Source organism: Protopterus annectens, chromosome 2.part0 (assembly GCF_019279795.1).
Source record: "Protopterus annectens isolate FY-2018-M chromosome 2.part0, PAN1.0, whole genome shotgun sequence".
Classification (NCBI taxonomy): Eukaryota; Metazoa; Chordata; order Ceratodontiformes; family Protopteridae; genus Protopterus; species Protopterus annectens.
The window spans coordinates 837,622,744-837,635,727 of NC_056728.1; the positions used below are offsets into that span (position 1 = coordinate 837,622,744).

The 12,984-nt window shown below is 35.3% G+C and overlaps 1 protein-coding gene across 3 annotated transcripts in view; it reads left to right on the top strand.

Moving 5' to 3' along the window:
- The first annotated feature begins 3,266 nt into the window (after positions 1 to 3,266).
- The window catches only part of LOC122793741 (ameloblastin-like), a 29,811-nt gene continuing 20,093 nt past the window's right edge, over positions 3,267 to 12,984 (top strand). For 2 of the 3 annotated variants that reach the window (XM_044061940.1, XM_044061943.1), the window contains exons 1-5: positions 3,267 to 3,371; positions 4,562 to 4,629; positions 4,934 to 4,984; positions 8,531 to 8,599; positions 8,690 to 8,806. In XM_044061940.1, coding sequence (XP_043917875.1) covers positions 4,576 to 4,629; positions 4,934 to 4,984; positions 8,531 to 8,599; positions 8,690 to 8,806 — 291 coding nt within the window. In that variant the 5' untranslated portion in view covers positions 3,267 to 3,371; positions 4,562 to 4,575. The remainder of the gene's footprint in view (positions 3,372 to 4,561; positions 4,630 to 4,933; positions 4,985 to 8,530; positions 8,600 to 8,689; positions 8,807 to 12,984) is intronic. The other variant, XM_044061942.1, reaches the window with a different exon arrangement.

Sequence of the window (12,984 nt, forward strand, 5' to 3'; positions counted from 1 at the left end):
AATAGGAAAGGCCAGAGAATAATCATTAACTTTGGTGACTATTTCTAATCTATGATGAACATTGTCATCAGCTTGCTTTAAAATAGGACAAGTTTTATGTGATCTAAGACCAATGATCTCATTGATGATACCCTTTAACCAAGTTAAATCATACCCCCTTTGTACAAAAAACCCCACTGAGTTTACGTATTTCCCACTGAAAAATCTCATAATTACTTGTCAAACAACTGAGTCTGATAAATTGTCCTTTGACAACTCCACGCTTCATAAATTCTGGATGTAAACTGTGATGGTGTAGATATTGGTTGACAAATGTGGACTTCCTATAAATACTACTTTCAAAATTTAAATTACTGTAATTGAAAGATAAATGTAAGTCCAAAAAATCAATACTGTCACCAAAACTCCCCATAGTAAACTTTAAAAAATCAGTGGAACAGTTTAAATGTTGTACAAAGGACAAAAAGGTTTCTAAGTCCCCCTTCCATAAAAAAAATCAAGTAATCTATGTAGCACCTATAAAATAAGATGTTTTCAGCTAGAGGGTGGGTAATAAGAAACCTGATCTCCCACATTGCCATCACTAAATTAGCAAAACATGATGCTACCCTAGATCCCATTGCAATGCCTGATGTTTGCTGAAATAGTGAGTTTTCAAACCTGAAAAAAATGTTCTCCAATACAAGTTCCATCAAGGTACAAATGGCACTGACAAGATTATTATTAAAGTCAGTGTGTTGACTTAAATAGTCCCTTAAAAATTCTATACCTGTGGTCTGATCTATACAAGTGTAAAGAGAAACAACGCCTAGTGATACAAATTTGAAAGGCACTTCCACTTTATCTAGTTGACTCAATAATTCTAAAAGATGCCATGAGTCTCTCAGATAAAATTTTGAATTTTGCACAATGGGATTCAAAAGTTTGTCTAGCCATATGGAAATAGATTCAGTCTTTGAAAAACTGGTAGACACTATAGGTCTAAAAGGGGGATCTTCCCTGTTCTTATGTACCTTGGGAATGCCAAATAGTGTCGCCAGTTTAGGATGTTCAACTAACAAAAAGTTGTAGACAGAATAATCTAAATTCCCCTGGCTGAACAAATCAAACAGACAGGTGTCAAGTCTAAGAAAACTTTGTGTGATGTAGTCTGCTGTAACCTTTTTATAACAAGTGACATCATTCAGTAGGATTTTTATTGCTGCACTGTAATCTGTAGACCTCATCACTACTATGGTACCACCCTTGTCAGCTTTCATAATATGCCAACTTTTATTTGCAGCTATTGATCAGACTACAGATATCTTGGAAATTTCACATGGTTAATTGTCTTTGACCTCATTAGTGAAAAGTTGAACAGCTGTCTGGTGGTGCCAGGATTATTTTTACATCAGTCCAAAATTTTGAACCTATTAGCCATACAGAACTTTTCCAAAAGCTCTTAGATCTGAGACTTCATCGCATCTCTATCAGATGGTTCAGCAAATATAACATGTAAAGTTAAAGAGTGCTAAGGATTAGTCCAGACAAAATAACTTTAGCTAGCACATCTAGGAAACTCTATCTCCGATGGCCTCCCTGTGGGAGGAATAAAGATGCTTTGTTGAATTTTCAAGTTGTTTATTCAGTTAAGTAGGTAATCCATCAATAGCTGTCTGGCCAGTGAATGTATAAATGATCAGTTAGGGTAGGGACTTCAGTGACAGTAAATGCCAGACACAGAGCTCTGCTGAGGAGGTTATAAGAAACAGAATACGGGATACTGTTCTAGTATGGATCAGTAGCTAAAACCTTTTAGGGTAATAATATTTTATGTCTGGAGCCTTCGGGGCCTTCTTTGGTGCATTATATGTCTGGCTAAGTACAAGCCAACAGGGCATTACACTCAATAATTGGTCTAATTAGGGCAAAGTACTGACTGACAATAACAGCCTTTGACCTTGATGAGATACCTTTGGAAATCAATTGTTCTAGACAGAAGAATTTCTTAACTACTGTGGCAACATAGTAGTCAAAGGTCAAATAATTGTAGATTTGGATGCCAAGATTCCTGCCTACTATGTCCTTATGAAGTGGTGTACTTGCTATTCTACAAGCTGTATATGAGGTATATTTCACAAAGACAAGACTGCTACAGTTTTTGCATCTAATCTGAACCATTTCTCTGTATACCATTGGTTTGTAAGAGCTAGTTTTTACTGAAACATTTCCGTATTGGTGTTGAAATGGACAACAGCACTAAACTTGCAGTCATCAGCAAAAGTGGCTAGCCATAGATCAGGACTTGTAGTATGGAGGTTAAAAAGGTATCACCTGTCTTAAATCCATTTTAACGTATAATGATCTACCTTAATTTTTTTAGTTTGTTTACAATGCCAGCATGGGTACAGTGCTGAAGGCCTTGGCCAGATCCATTTAAGCTGTGTAGACTGAGTGGTTACTGTCCACTGCCTCAGTAACCCTTACAAAGAAGCCATCCAGGTTAAGTAGACATGATCTACCCTTGATGGAACCAAACTGTTGTGGATTAATTTGGATGAATTTTTTAAATACCTAGTTTGTGAAGTCAAAAATTATATGTTACATGACCTTAGAAATTAAGCTATTAGGATTGATAGGACTATAATTCACAGGGTCTATTGTAGTTCCTGTGGCACATGGTTTGGTTCCCTCAGCCCTCATTTGCCTACCGTGTGACCTTGAGAAAGTCACTTAACCAGATAGTGGTTGGGGTCAACTGAGAATTTGGGTTAGGGTCCTTAATGGTCCCTTTGACTGCAAGTTTAGTAAAAACGTATGAAAATTCTATTTGTCTTATAATTTGCTTTACTTTTACAGTTTAAGCATTTTACAGTAAAATATATTTGAAAATATACAGAATGCAGGTAATATGCAGCTCATTGCATCAACACCTTAGTTGCCCTGACATTCTTGAAACATGCTTATTTTTTTCCTTCAAATGACTTCCTTTCTAGTAAGATAATATGCTTAAATGTGTTATATTTACTTCAACAAGTTTGCAAAAAACATCCTTTGCAGACAGCTTACCTAAATACATTTTTACCAGCTAGTATATACATGTAATTAATTTGTTGCTAGACTATTCATTTAGCTAGTCCCACTGTAATACATGGTTAAAATAATAACATGGTAGATCCATTTCATGCAAATACCTGCAAGAAATTGCTATGCACAATTATTTAAGTGCTGAGGTTGTGTCTAAACTCTGATTGGGTGTCTGAGACCGGGTGTAAGTATAAATTCTGTTCTCTGGGCCACTGAACACTAATAAAGCTCTGGAACAATCTTTGTGTTTTGTAAATGTATTTTACCTACTTTGTCTTGCTGATTGATTTTAGGAACCAACAAAGGTAATTGTTTATATTTCTTATTTATTTATTTGCATTTTATTTTAATGTATCGGCCATTTATTTTTAAAATATGTACTTGCATTAAGCAGGAAGAAACATGTTAAAGTTCCTTCAGTTTAACATAAGGTTTGCTAATAAAGTATGCATAGATGTGTTCATTTTGCTAGTATCTTTACTTAAGGTCATATGAGACCATATTAGACGTGTATATTACTTTAGGCTTTATTGTGTTATTTACACAATATTAGAAGAGAATAACAAGTATTATTTGGTTTTGTTTACAGTCTTCAAATGTTTTATTCAGATTTCAAGTTTCTGGGATGAGATAATTTCTAAGTACATTGAAAACATAAACCCTCAAAGACTGATGCAGGCAGAGTCTGTCGGAGCTTTTATTTACAAATAGAATCAGAAAAAAATGTTAGTTACAGTTTCTGAGAATCTTTACTTTTTAATTTTGCCAGATCAGTTAATAGTATGGTCATGATAATAATTATAGAATGAGCTCTTTGGATATTTTGAACGACAATGCCCAGAAATAAGAGGATTATATTTAGTATTGAAATATATTCTTGTTTTAATGTATGATATTTGGATAGGACAACTGAGATTTTGAGTTATATGAAACACAATATATATTATGTAGTATTTATATTATTAGCAGTACATAATTTAGTAACAACTTAAAACTCACTCATTCCAATATCCGAGACTTTATGCAGACAGAACTTAATTTGAAATGATGTACAATACAACAACATAGACTACAGTTCACAAAGTTGTCACTGCAGATTTCATGTACCGAATATGTCATAATACATCTTTATAATGTGATGCATGTCTGATTATTTCATTCTCACCTTTTTCAACATGAACATGTGCTCCAATGTATGTATATTTTTATTTATATTAGAACCAGCTTTCATTATTTTTCACATTTTATGATGCTTTACAGCACACTGTTATGCATAATTTTGCATTTCTTAAAAATCTAACTGAGGACAACAACATTTGGGGTGGTCCACGTGTTTCAGTTTTGAATCAAGTCACTATGTTTGAATTTTTTAAATATTTTAGCTTCAGTCAGCCATCTGCCTGTACAATTCTGTTCAGAGAGAGATGAAACAAAGGAACATCATGCTGCTATACTGTGCTTGTTAGAAGAAAATTAATACAGCTGCTTCTTTCAGATTTTCCTGAAGACATGAAAGATTTGTCGTTACTGATGTGCCTTCTTGGCACAATCCATGCATTGCCAGTAAGTAATGAAACATTTGACCACTTGTCTTTAAACAGTAGAAATAAACAAAAGTAGCTTTTTAGCATATTGTTTTCTAACCTGTAATATTGGCATAACAAATTGAAAATAATGTTTCACTGTTAATGTATTCATATATTTTTGGCAATAAATAATATTTTTTTCTGTGATGGCTGTTTATTAAATACTACTACTATTAGCATAATGACCAGGAAATATATTTCACTGTTACTCTCTTCATATATTTCGGGCAATGCATATACATTTTCCATGATGTCTGCTAGTAACGATATTTATTTTTCAGCTATTTCCACAACAAGCTGGAACACCTGGTATGGCAAGTGTCAGTCTTGAGGTAAAAAGTTTTTTTTTATTTTTATTGCCTTCATAACATTGTATACATGCATGTAACAGTGTACTTTAAAAGAATGTTCGGGATTATTTCCCTAACCTGGAACAGACTGGAAGTCACATACAAGGCATTTTGCTGCCTATATCAAGAAAAATGAGCACAAGCCAACAGTAAGCAGTTGCAATTAATATTATCTATAAACCCAAGTACTAAAACCAGGATACTGAAAGGGAAAGGCTAGGAGAGAGAATGTTTTCATTTCCTTGAAGTCCCTATCTTCCAAAAAATATAGAAACTTTTTACTTTAAAACCCAGATGCCACCTATCAGTGCAGTCTAAGAAACTCATTGAAAACTAGGCCTGTCACCCATGAATAGTCCTCCAGTCTTGGTGTCATTAGTGAATGATTTCTTTTTCAACATTGTATTATCTGGCACAAAAATTCTTATTAGGATTTGTCCTAGCAAGCAAAACTGGATACTTGCTTTTTGCAGGCATATACTCTTCTAATTCACCTCTCCGTTTCTTCTGCTTGGCCTTCTTTCTTGACACCTCAATAATTTGGGCCCTACAACCATACTTTCATTTCCCTAGCAAGTTTGTCACAAGGAGTAGGGTGAATCCTGAGGATGCACGAGACATAAATAAATCCCTTAGGTGTGATCTGGGAATAGTGTTTAGTTAAATGACTTGCTGAGAGCCATGCATTATGTAAATGGAAGCAGAGAGAGAGCGAGAGAATCAAACTCATGACCACATGGTAACGTTCATTATAGCAAACCTCCAAAGTAATATCTGACCCCATTCTTTCTATTTTCTTCATTGTATCTGAAACATTTACTTATCTAGCCATCATCTCTGCATGTTCTTTCTTCAGTATGGTGAATGTGCTCTGCAAGATGAGCTTTATTTCTTTTGTTTGGCCTCCTGCAGCAGTTGTATTCAGACACAGACACACCCACACACGCAGACATACTGACCCCCCCCCCCACACACACACCCTATACACACACAGGCAGAAGTGCACACACACACACACACACACACACACACACACACACACACACACACACACACACACACACACACACACACACACACAAACACACATACATGGACATGTATACACACATCCACAACACTTGTCATTCTCCATATTTTCCTATACTATACTAGTAAACAGCATCATGGCTCTGTGGATAGGGTTTCTGCCAGACAGATCCAGGGCACAAGACTCATTTCTGACCTCACATTACTCCTTGTGTTGTTAATATTTCCAGTATTTGTATGTATTCTCTTAAGGTGTTCAAGTTTCCTACCCCTTTTACAGACTGGTGGTCAAGTAACTACTCCAAACTCTCCATATGCATTACAGATATTACCTCTTGCCCTCATAATCCACATCATGGCTAATAGGGTCCTATGCAAGATCTGTTAATTTACCCATCTAACAAACAAACAAACAAAGACATTTCTCTCTTCAGTAATTAATAGACAGGCATCTACTGTTTTGAGGTTCCAGACTTCTGTCCTGATTGCATGTTACAGCAAACCTCCAGTGCTTGCAAACTATAATGTGGCAGAATTACTCAATTATGCTACATAATGGTTAACACATTCCTGTCCTTGACACTCACCTTTGTTGAGGACTAAGTCAGAGATACTATCCTTCCTCAATGCGGTTATCTGATTTTCTTTGAACTTGTAGTCCATTAGAGAGTTTACTGTTTTACCTACTTACCCTTGATGAAGACATCTCCCAATTTAATGCTATAAAATAAGAGTCTGTTCCCTTCCAGTTTTGTCTCCTTGTTAATATCTGCTGCCGTAATTGTGTCTCTGATCTCCATAATGATTCAAACCCCAGATGACAGCCAAGATTACTGTGTGGCAGCCATTTGCAGGTTATATGATCCTTCCCTTTGTGACTTGTTCTGTAATGCCTAAAGCCCTTTATAAATATTGTTTGGTAGTAACTAATAGAAATCCAACCATTACACTATTGCCCAGTTGTTAGCTTTAACAAATATTTTTTATAAATGATGTAGTTCTTGAATAGCTTTGATCTATTTAGCTTGAGTACACAGTTTTGGTTTATCTTCAGGCATAACTTTTTTCATTTAGCAAGGGTTTACTCATTTAAAAATATATGCAACAGTTTACAAAGAAAGATAATATACCCCAAAAAATCTTAATTACAAAATGTGAAAATGTTATTTAACCATTTAGTACAGTTCTACTACAAGTGCTTGAGTCCCAAGTGCTGTAAGACCACTGTCTCAAAGCCAGGGACTCAAGCTTCTTTTTCTTGTACAGGCTACTGTACCTTACTCAAATATATTATTTTAATTTGACTGAGTTAAGCGTAGCAGCTGTAGGGAGGTAGTGGGAGGGGTAGGACTGTAGAGTAGAGTAGAACAGCATTCGAGAAAGGGATATAAGTTTGAAGAGTGGGAGGGGGATTTTTAACTAAAACCTGAATGCCGAAGTGCTCCATGCAGGGTATAAATTTTTGCAACTGTTTGCTACAAATGTAGCAAGCATTTTTCTACAGTTTAAAAGAAGAGATAATTTCTTTTTAAATAAAGTTGAGCACCATGGTGCTCCATGCAGGCAGGGTATAAGCTGTAACAACTGTTTGCTATGTTTGTAACAAGCAGTTTGCTACAGTTTAAAAGAATTTTTTTTTTTACTGACTTAGTGTGAGGAAGGAGGGTCAGGAGCAGGGCAAAGAAATATGACCTGAATGGGTGGGTTGGGGGGGAGTGTCATTGATATGGTCACCTGGTTGGTGTGCCAGAAGAAGGGATTACCATGGAGATGGCATGGGGCATATAGATAGGTACTGTGTGCAGGAACCATCCTGCAGGTTTTCCGCAACCAAATCCTTTTTTTTTGTTTGTTTTACCAGTACAGGGTGCACACTTCTGCTTTTAGGCTTAGAGTTATGGCTCAGCTAGGGCTATACAGTTTAATAGGGTTGAGTTTTAGACGGGCTAAGTAGTTAAGTAAGACTGAGCTAGTGGGAGTTAGAGTGCCTGTGTTTGTAAACAAAAGTGTTGTAAGTTACTAGTATTTGAGCACTTGTAGTACATAAGTGTAAACAAAACCCTTTGTTATGAGGCAGTTGTCTCTTTTGATGCTGCATACATTAGCTGGTAATACTGTCTGCAACATACTATGTGCCAGCAGTTTAGCTAACAGGATTGCCACAGAACCTTTGTTTCTTACCTCTATTAATAGTTTAAATATGTACAAACATATGTAATAAGAGTTTCAGTTCTGACAATTTGCCAGTGCCTTATCATGTCTTTGTATGTTTCCAAAGTAGCTTGACATATAATATGATTATTTGAATAACAATGTGTTGCATCTTGATAATATGATGTTACAACACAAACAAAGTAAAAGTCATAAGCAATAATGCATTCTGTTAAGTCATTGTTCATATGTTAGACATCTTTAGGCACTCTGTTTATTCAGTTCTCACATATTGGATATTTTAATACTCAGTAAAAGTAAGCTATGGTAATTTTGTATGTCTTTCAGAGGATGAGAAGATATGGACAGTTTGGTATGTCCCCTCAAGCTCAGGTAAAGCAAATACTAAACATCAGTGTAGGTTGCATTTACTTTAAAACTTGATAATTCACTACTTGCATGCTTCCACAGCACAGAATGTTAACATAGTGATTACTGTTCTGACAGTTCCCGTTAAATGGATATAATCAGTTCCAGTCACTACTGCCATGGCAGCAGCAACTTCAACAGATATTTACAGCCTTGGCTCCGTGGGCACAGCAACCTCAGCAAGAGCACCAGCAGGTACAATCTGGGTTCTGTGTGTGTGTGCATGTGCGTGTGCATGTGTGTGTGTGTGTGTGTGTATGTGTGTGTGTGTGTGTGTGTGTGTGTGTGTGTGTGTGTGTGCTCGCACGCATGTGTGTTGTCTTGCCTTCCCGGCCTAAACTTTATGCTAGAGGATACTAGATGTCTGTTGCTAAAAATGGGTACAACATTTAACTTTTTTTGAACATAATACATTGACATTTACATTATTTAGTATATATATATATATATATATATATATATATATATATATATATATATATATATATCTGCTCACTCTTTTCCCCTAACTTTTGTTTAGCATTTGTTTGTTTGCATTTAAAGTAAAAAAAAAAAACAGTGATTGTACTGAAGAACCTTTTTGTTAAAAATGTTGACCATTTTCATTCCAGAAATATATTACAAATTAAGGAAGTGCAGTGGCAACTATTATTATCCACAGACAGATGACCAGGCCAAAATTATAGTATATGTAATATCTGCTTAAAGCTAGAGCAATTAGATGAAGTATTTTTATTGTTTTTCATGTTGCTACTTCAATTAATACATGCTGTATTTAGGGTATTTATTTATTTAGATTAAATTGTTTTTTTTATCAGCAGACAGTGTATAGTATGATTTATTTGTTATTTAAATGTCTATGAGTTACAGTGGTGTTTTGTTCTAAACAAAAGTGCTCAATGTTTTTAATAAAAAAGGCTTCTTCTAGTATGACCACTGTTGTTTTGTTTTCAGTTTTTCAGGTTGTGCTACAGACCATGGCCTATACTTCATGTGCTTGTTTTATTTTTTATTTTTTATTTATTTTGTTTGTGTTATTTTGTACAGTGCTTTGTGATAAAACACTATAATAAAAGTTGAGTTGCATTTTACAGCACTCTTACTTGGATCAGTGCAACTCATACCTCTAAATATCATAGTGAAAAAAAGCTGGACAAAGCCTAAAATAATTGGGGGACACAGGCCCAAAAATAGGGACAGATTTTAAATATTGCTCTTATAAACTTAAAAAGTTATTAGAATAACAGGATTTGTATAAGCATGTATTTTCTGAAAAATATGAAACTGAAACTCAAATCTATGTCATTATTTAGTGACTTCACTCCTCAGTGATTTTTCAGAAAGCCACCAATTTTATGAGGAACCGACCAAAAATATGAGGCAAAAATCTGGACAGTTGAAAGCTGTGGTTCAGCTGCATATTCATTAGATGCATACATGCATGTATACATTTATATGGGTCTACGTTTATGCATTGGATGGCACATTACGCAAGTGGACATTCATCACAAACATAGCCTCAAACATGCCTTTGAAAGAAATGCCATATGATCGTAAATAATAATACTGAATGATACTAGTTGGCCAACATAAAGAAAATGATTCATAGTATGGACTTACCAGTATGGTAGCCATAAGGAAACTTGCCCTTTCCCCACTGTAGTGCAAACTTGGAGTTGATATATACAATTAGTAGAGTAATGGGGGGCACAGCCCCCACATAAGGAGGGTCCATTGTTCACCGAATCCTTCATATGTGGGGAGCTGTGCCCCTCACACCCACTGCTAATTATATATACCAACTCCTAGATCACACTACAGTGGGTAAAGGGAAAGTTTCCTTATCCCTACATTACCTACAAGTATGTACTATGTGTTGTTTCCTTTCTGTTGGCCAGCTATGATCATTCAGTGTTTTATTTAAGATCATATGTCTGTTTGAGGAAAGGGAGTTCGATGCTATGTTTGCAATAAATGGCCATTTGGTGATCATGCCATTTGATGCATAAACATAGACCCCATACAAACATATATGGACACAGTTGGAATCAGGAAAAATAGAAAGACTATGAAAATCCAAGTTTGTACATCTCAGACTCCTCTATAGTGAGATGGTAGAAATACAGAATGATACAGATTAGACACTTGTCTCTCTGCCTTGCCTCCTTTATACACTCTCAGTTATTCCTTTCAGTTTTAAAATCCTTAACCACATACTTCTGAATTATTTCCTCATGGAAAATGCAGCATTGTGATGCCATTGTTTTCCTGAAGACACATTTCCTAGAGTGACATTAAATCCATTTTCTACAAAAAGGATGACCATATGCCAGCCTTTGAAGTTTATCTGAATCCTTTAAGACTGATCAATGAGTTTCCTAATGAATAACTTGGTTTAATACCATCCATCTTAAAACAGTTAAATATTTGAATTTTCTCCAAAATATCTTTCCTATTACTTTACATGCAATGTGCACTGACCTCTGTCTGGAGCCATTCCAACAGCTGGTTATAATTTTTGCAAGGCATCCAGAGATGTATTTAATATTGCAGGTGAGTTCTGACCTTTGACCTCCACTGGGTTAGAGTGCTTTCCTGTTTTCCTTTCACCCTCTGTCCATCTTAGAGATGATGTCACTGAAGATATATCCTAATAAAATTCTAGCAGAAGTCATTTTCATTTCTCTTTGTTTTGAGTTGCTGATCTCTTCTACAGTGTGATTAATTATGTTTATGTCCCTTGCTGTTTTTCCACTCGTATGAAATATTTAGGCTGAACTATTGAACTTCAGATGTGAAATACCAAAATCCTACAATTCACAGTAAAGCCATGCTTTGTACTTCACCTTTTCATAGAGTCTGTGTTTACAGATTAATGAGCTCTACTGTACTTTAATGTCCTTGTAGTGAATGGAGTGCCATAATTATGCTCCAAAATCGGAAAAAGGATAAACTTGTAATGCATTTCATTAGAGCAAGACCCAACTGTAACATCCCTTTCAGAGGTGTGTAACAATTGTTATACACACTATAAGCACTGTTATGGTTGGGTCTCACTCAGGTTAGGTTGATTCATTCTGAACTATCTTGTCTTATATTCTGTCCGTGGAACTTAACATATGTCAGTCCATAAGTAAGTGAGTCAGAGCAGTATTTAAAAATTGCCCCTGACATTTTCCTCCAATTACATTTATATGCTGTCTGTGCAATAGCACTCATTAAGTGCTTTACTGACTTTTAAAGCTGGTAAAACACTTCACACTTTTTTTTACTTTGTATCTTATTGTACATGGAACAGATACAGCTATATTCCATGCACTAAGAAATGTAATGATCAGGTCTCACCAGCTGTAACCAATTATTATGTGTTCTTAACATGGATGCCAGTATTGAATTTCTTGGCATCCATGTTAAGAACACATAATAATAAAGTTATGATCAGAGGCGGTGCCATAATTCTCTGTAATATGCTTTATACTTCACGGTCTTTAGCGGTAACATCATTATCATCACTTCTGGGTTAATATATTACAGATTAAGTTGTTTCAAAGAGCCTTATCAGAAATAATCATTATAAAAATATTTTAAGATGGTAGGATATAATACAGCGATATGGATGTACTGAACTTAAATGATACATTGGTCAGACTAAAAGAATAGCAACATGTAGAATATGTAAATATTCAAGAGTTTTAAATAGGGAAGCTCCAGAAAGTGCAGTAGCAGAACATTCTAGGGGATATGAGGGAAAATTGATGCTTTTAAGTTTAGTGTATTGTGTAATATTCATTTACACAGAGGTAATGATAAATTATCAATCTTCAGTGCTTTTGAAATGTGTTTGATTCCAAGATATAATACATTACCCACAAATGGTTTAAATAGAGATTCCATGGCAAGCTTTATCGTAGAGTGGAAAAGTTCAAATGCTCTTACTGAGCAAGAAAATATGAAAAACTGCTGAATTACTTTGTTAATTTAATTATTCAATTGTTTTATTAATGGTACTATAAAAAGGCATTGCCACTGGACTGTTGATAAGCAAGATTACACTGCGCAACACAAAGTTTGTATGTATGCGTTATGAGTATATCTTACTCAAAATAAACACTGGTCCTTATCGTTGGAAAATGGCAGATGTAATGCCCTTGTCTACACACAGGTCTTAAAATGAGATGAATTCTACTACCCCTTAATTCAGACATACATGCAAATGACTTGAAAGGAGAGATGAGAATTTATTTTTTTTTTGTCTAAAGGAATGAGGATGCTCAGTATTGGATGTGCCATTTGGGAAAGTTCCAAGCTTTGGGGCCAGTTATACAGAAAACTCTAAAGAAGTATGATTATCTGAAGTAATTAACTTGTATTAC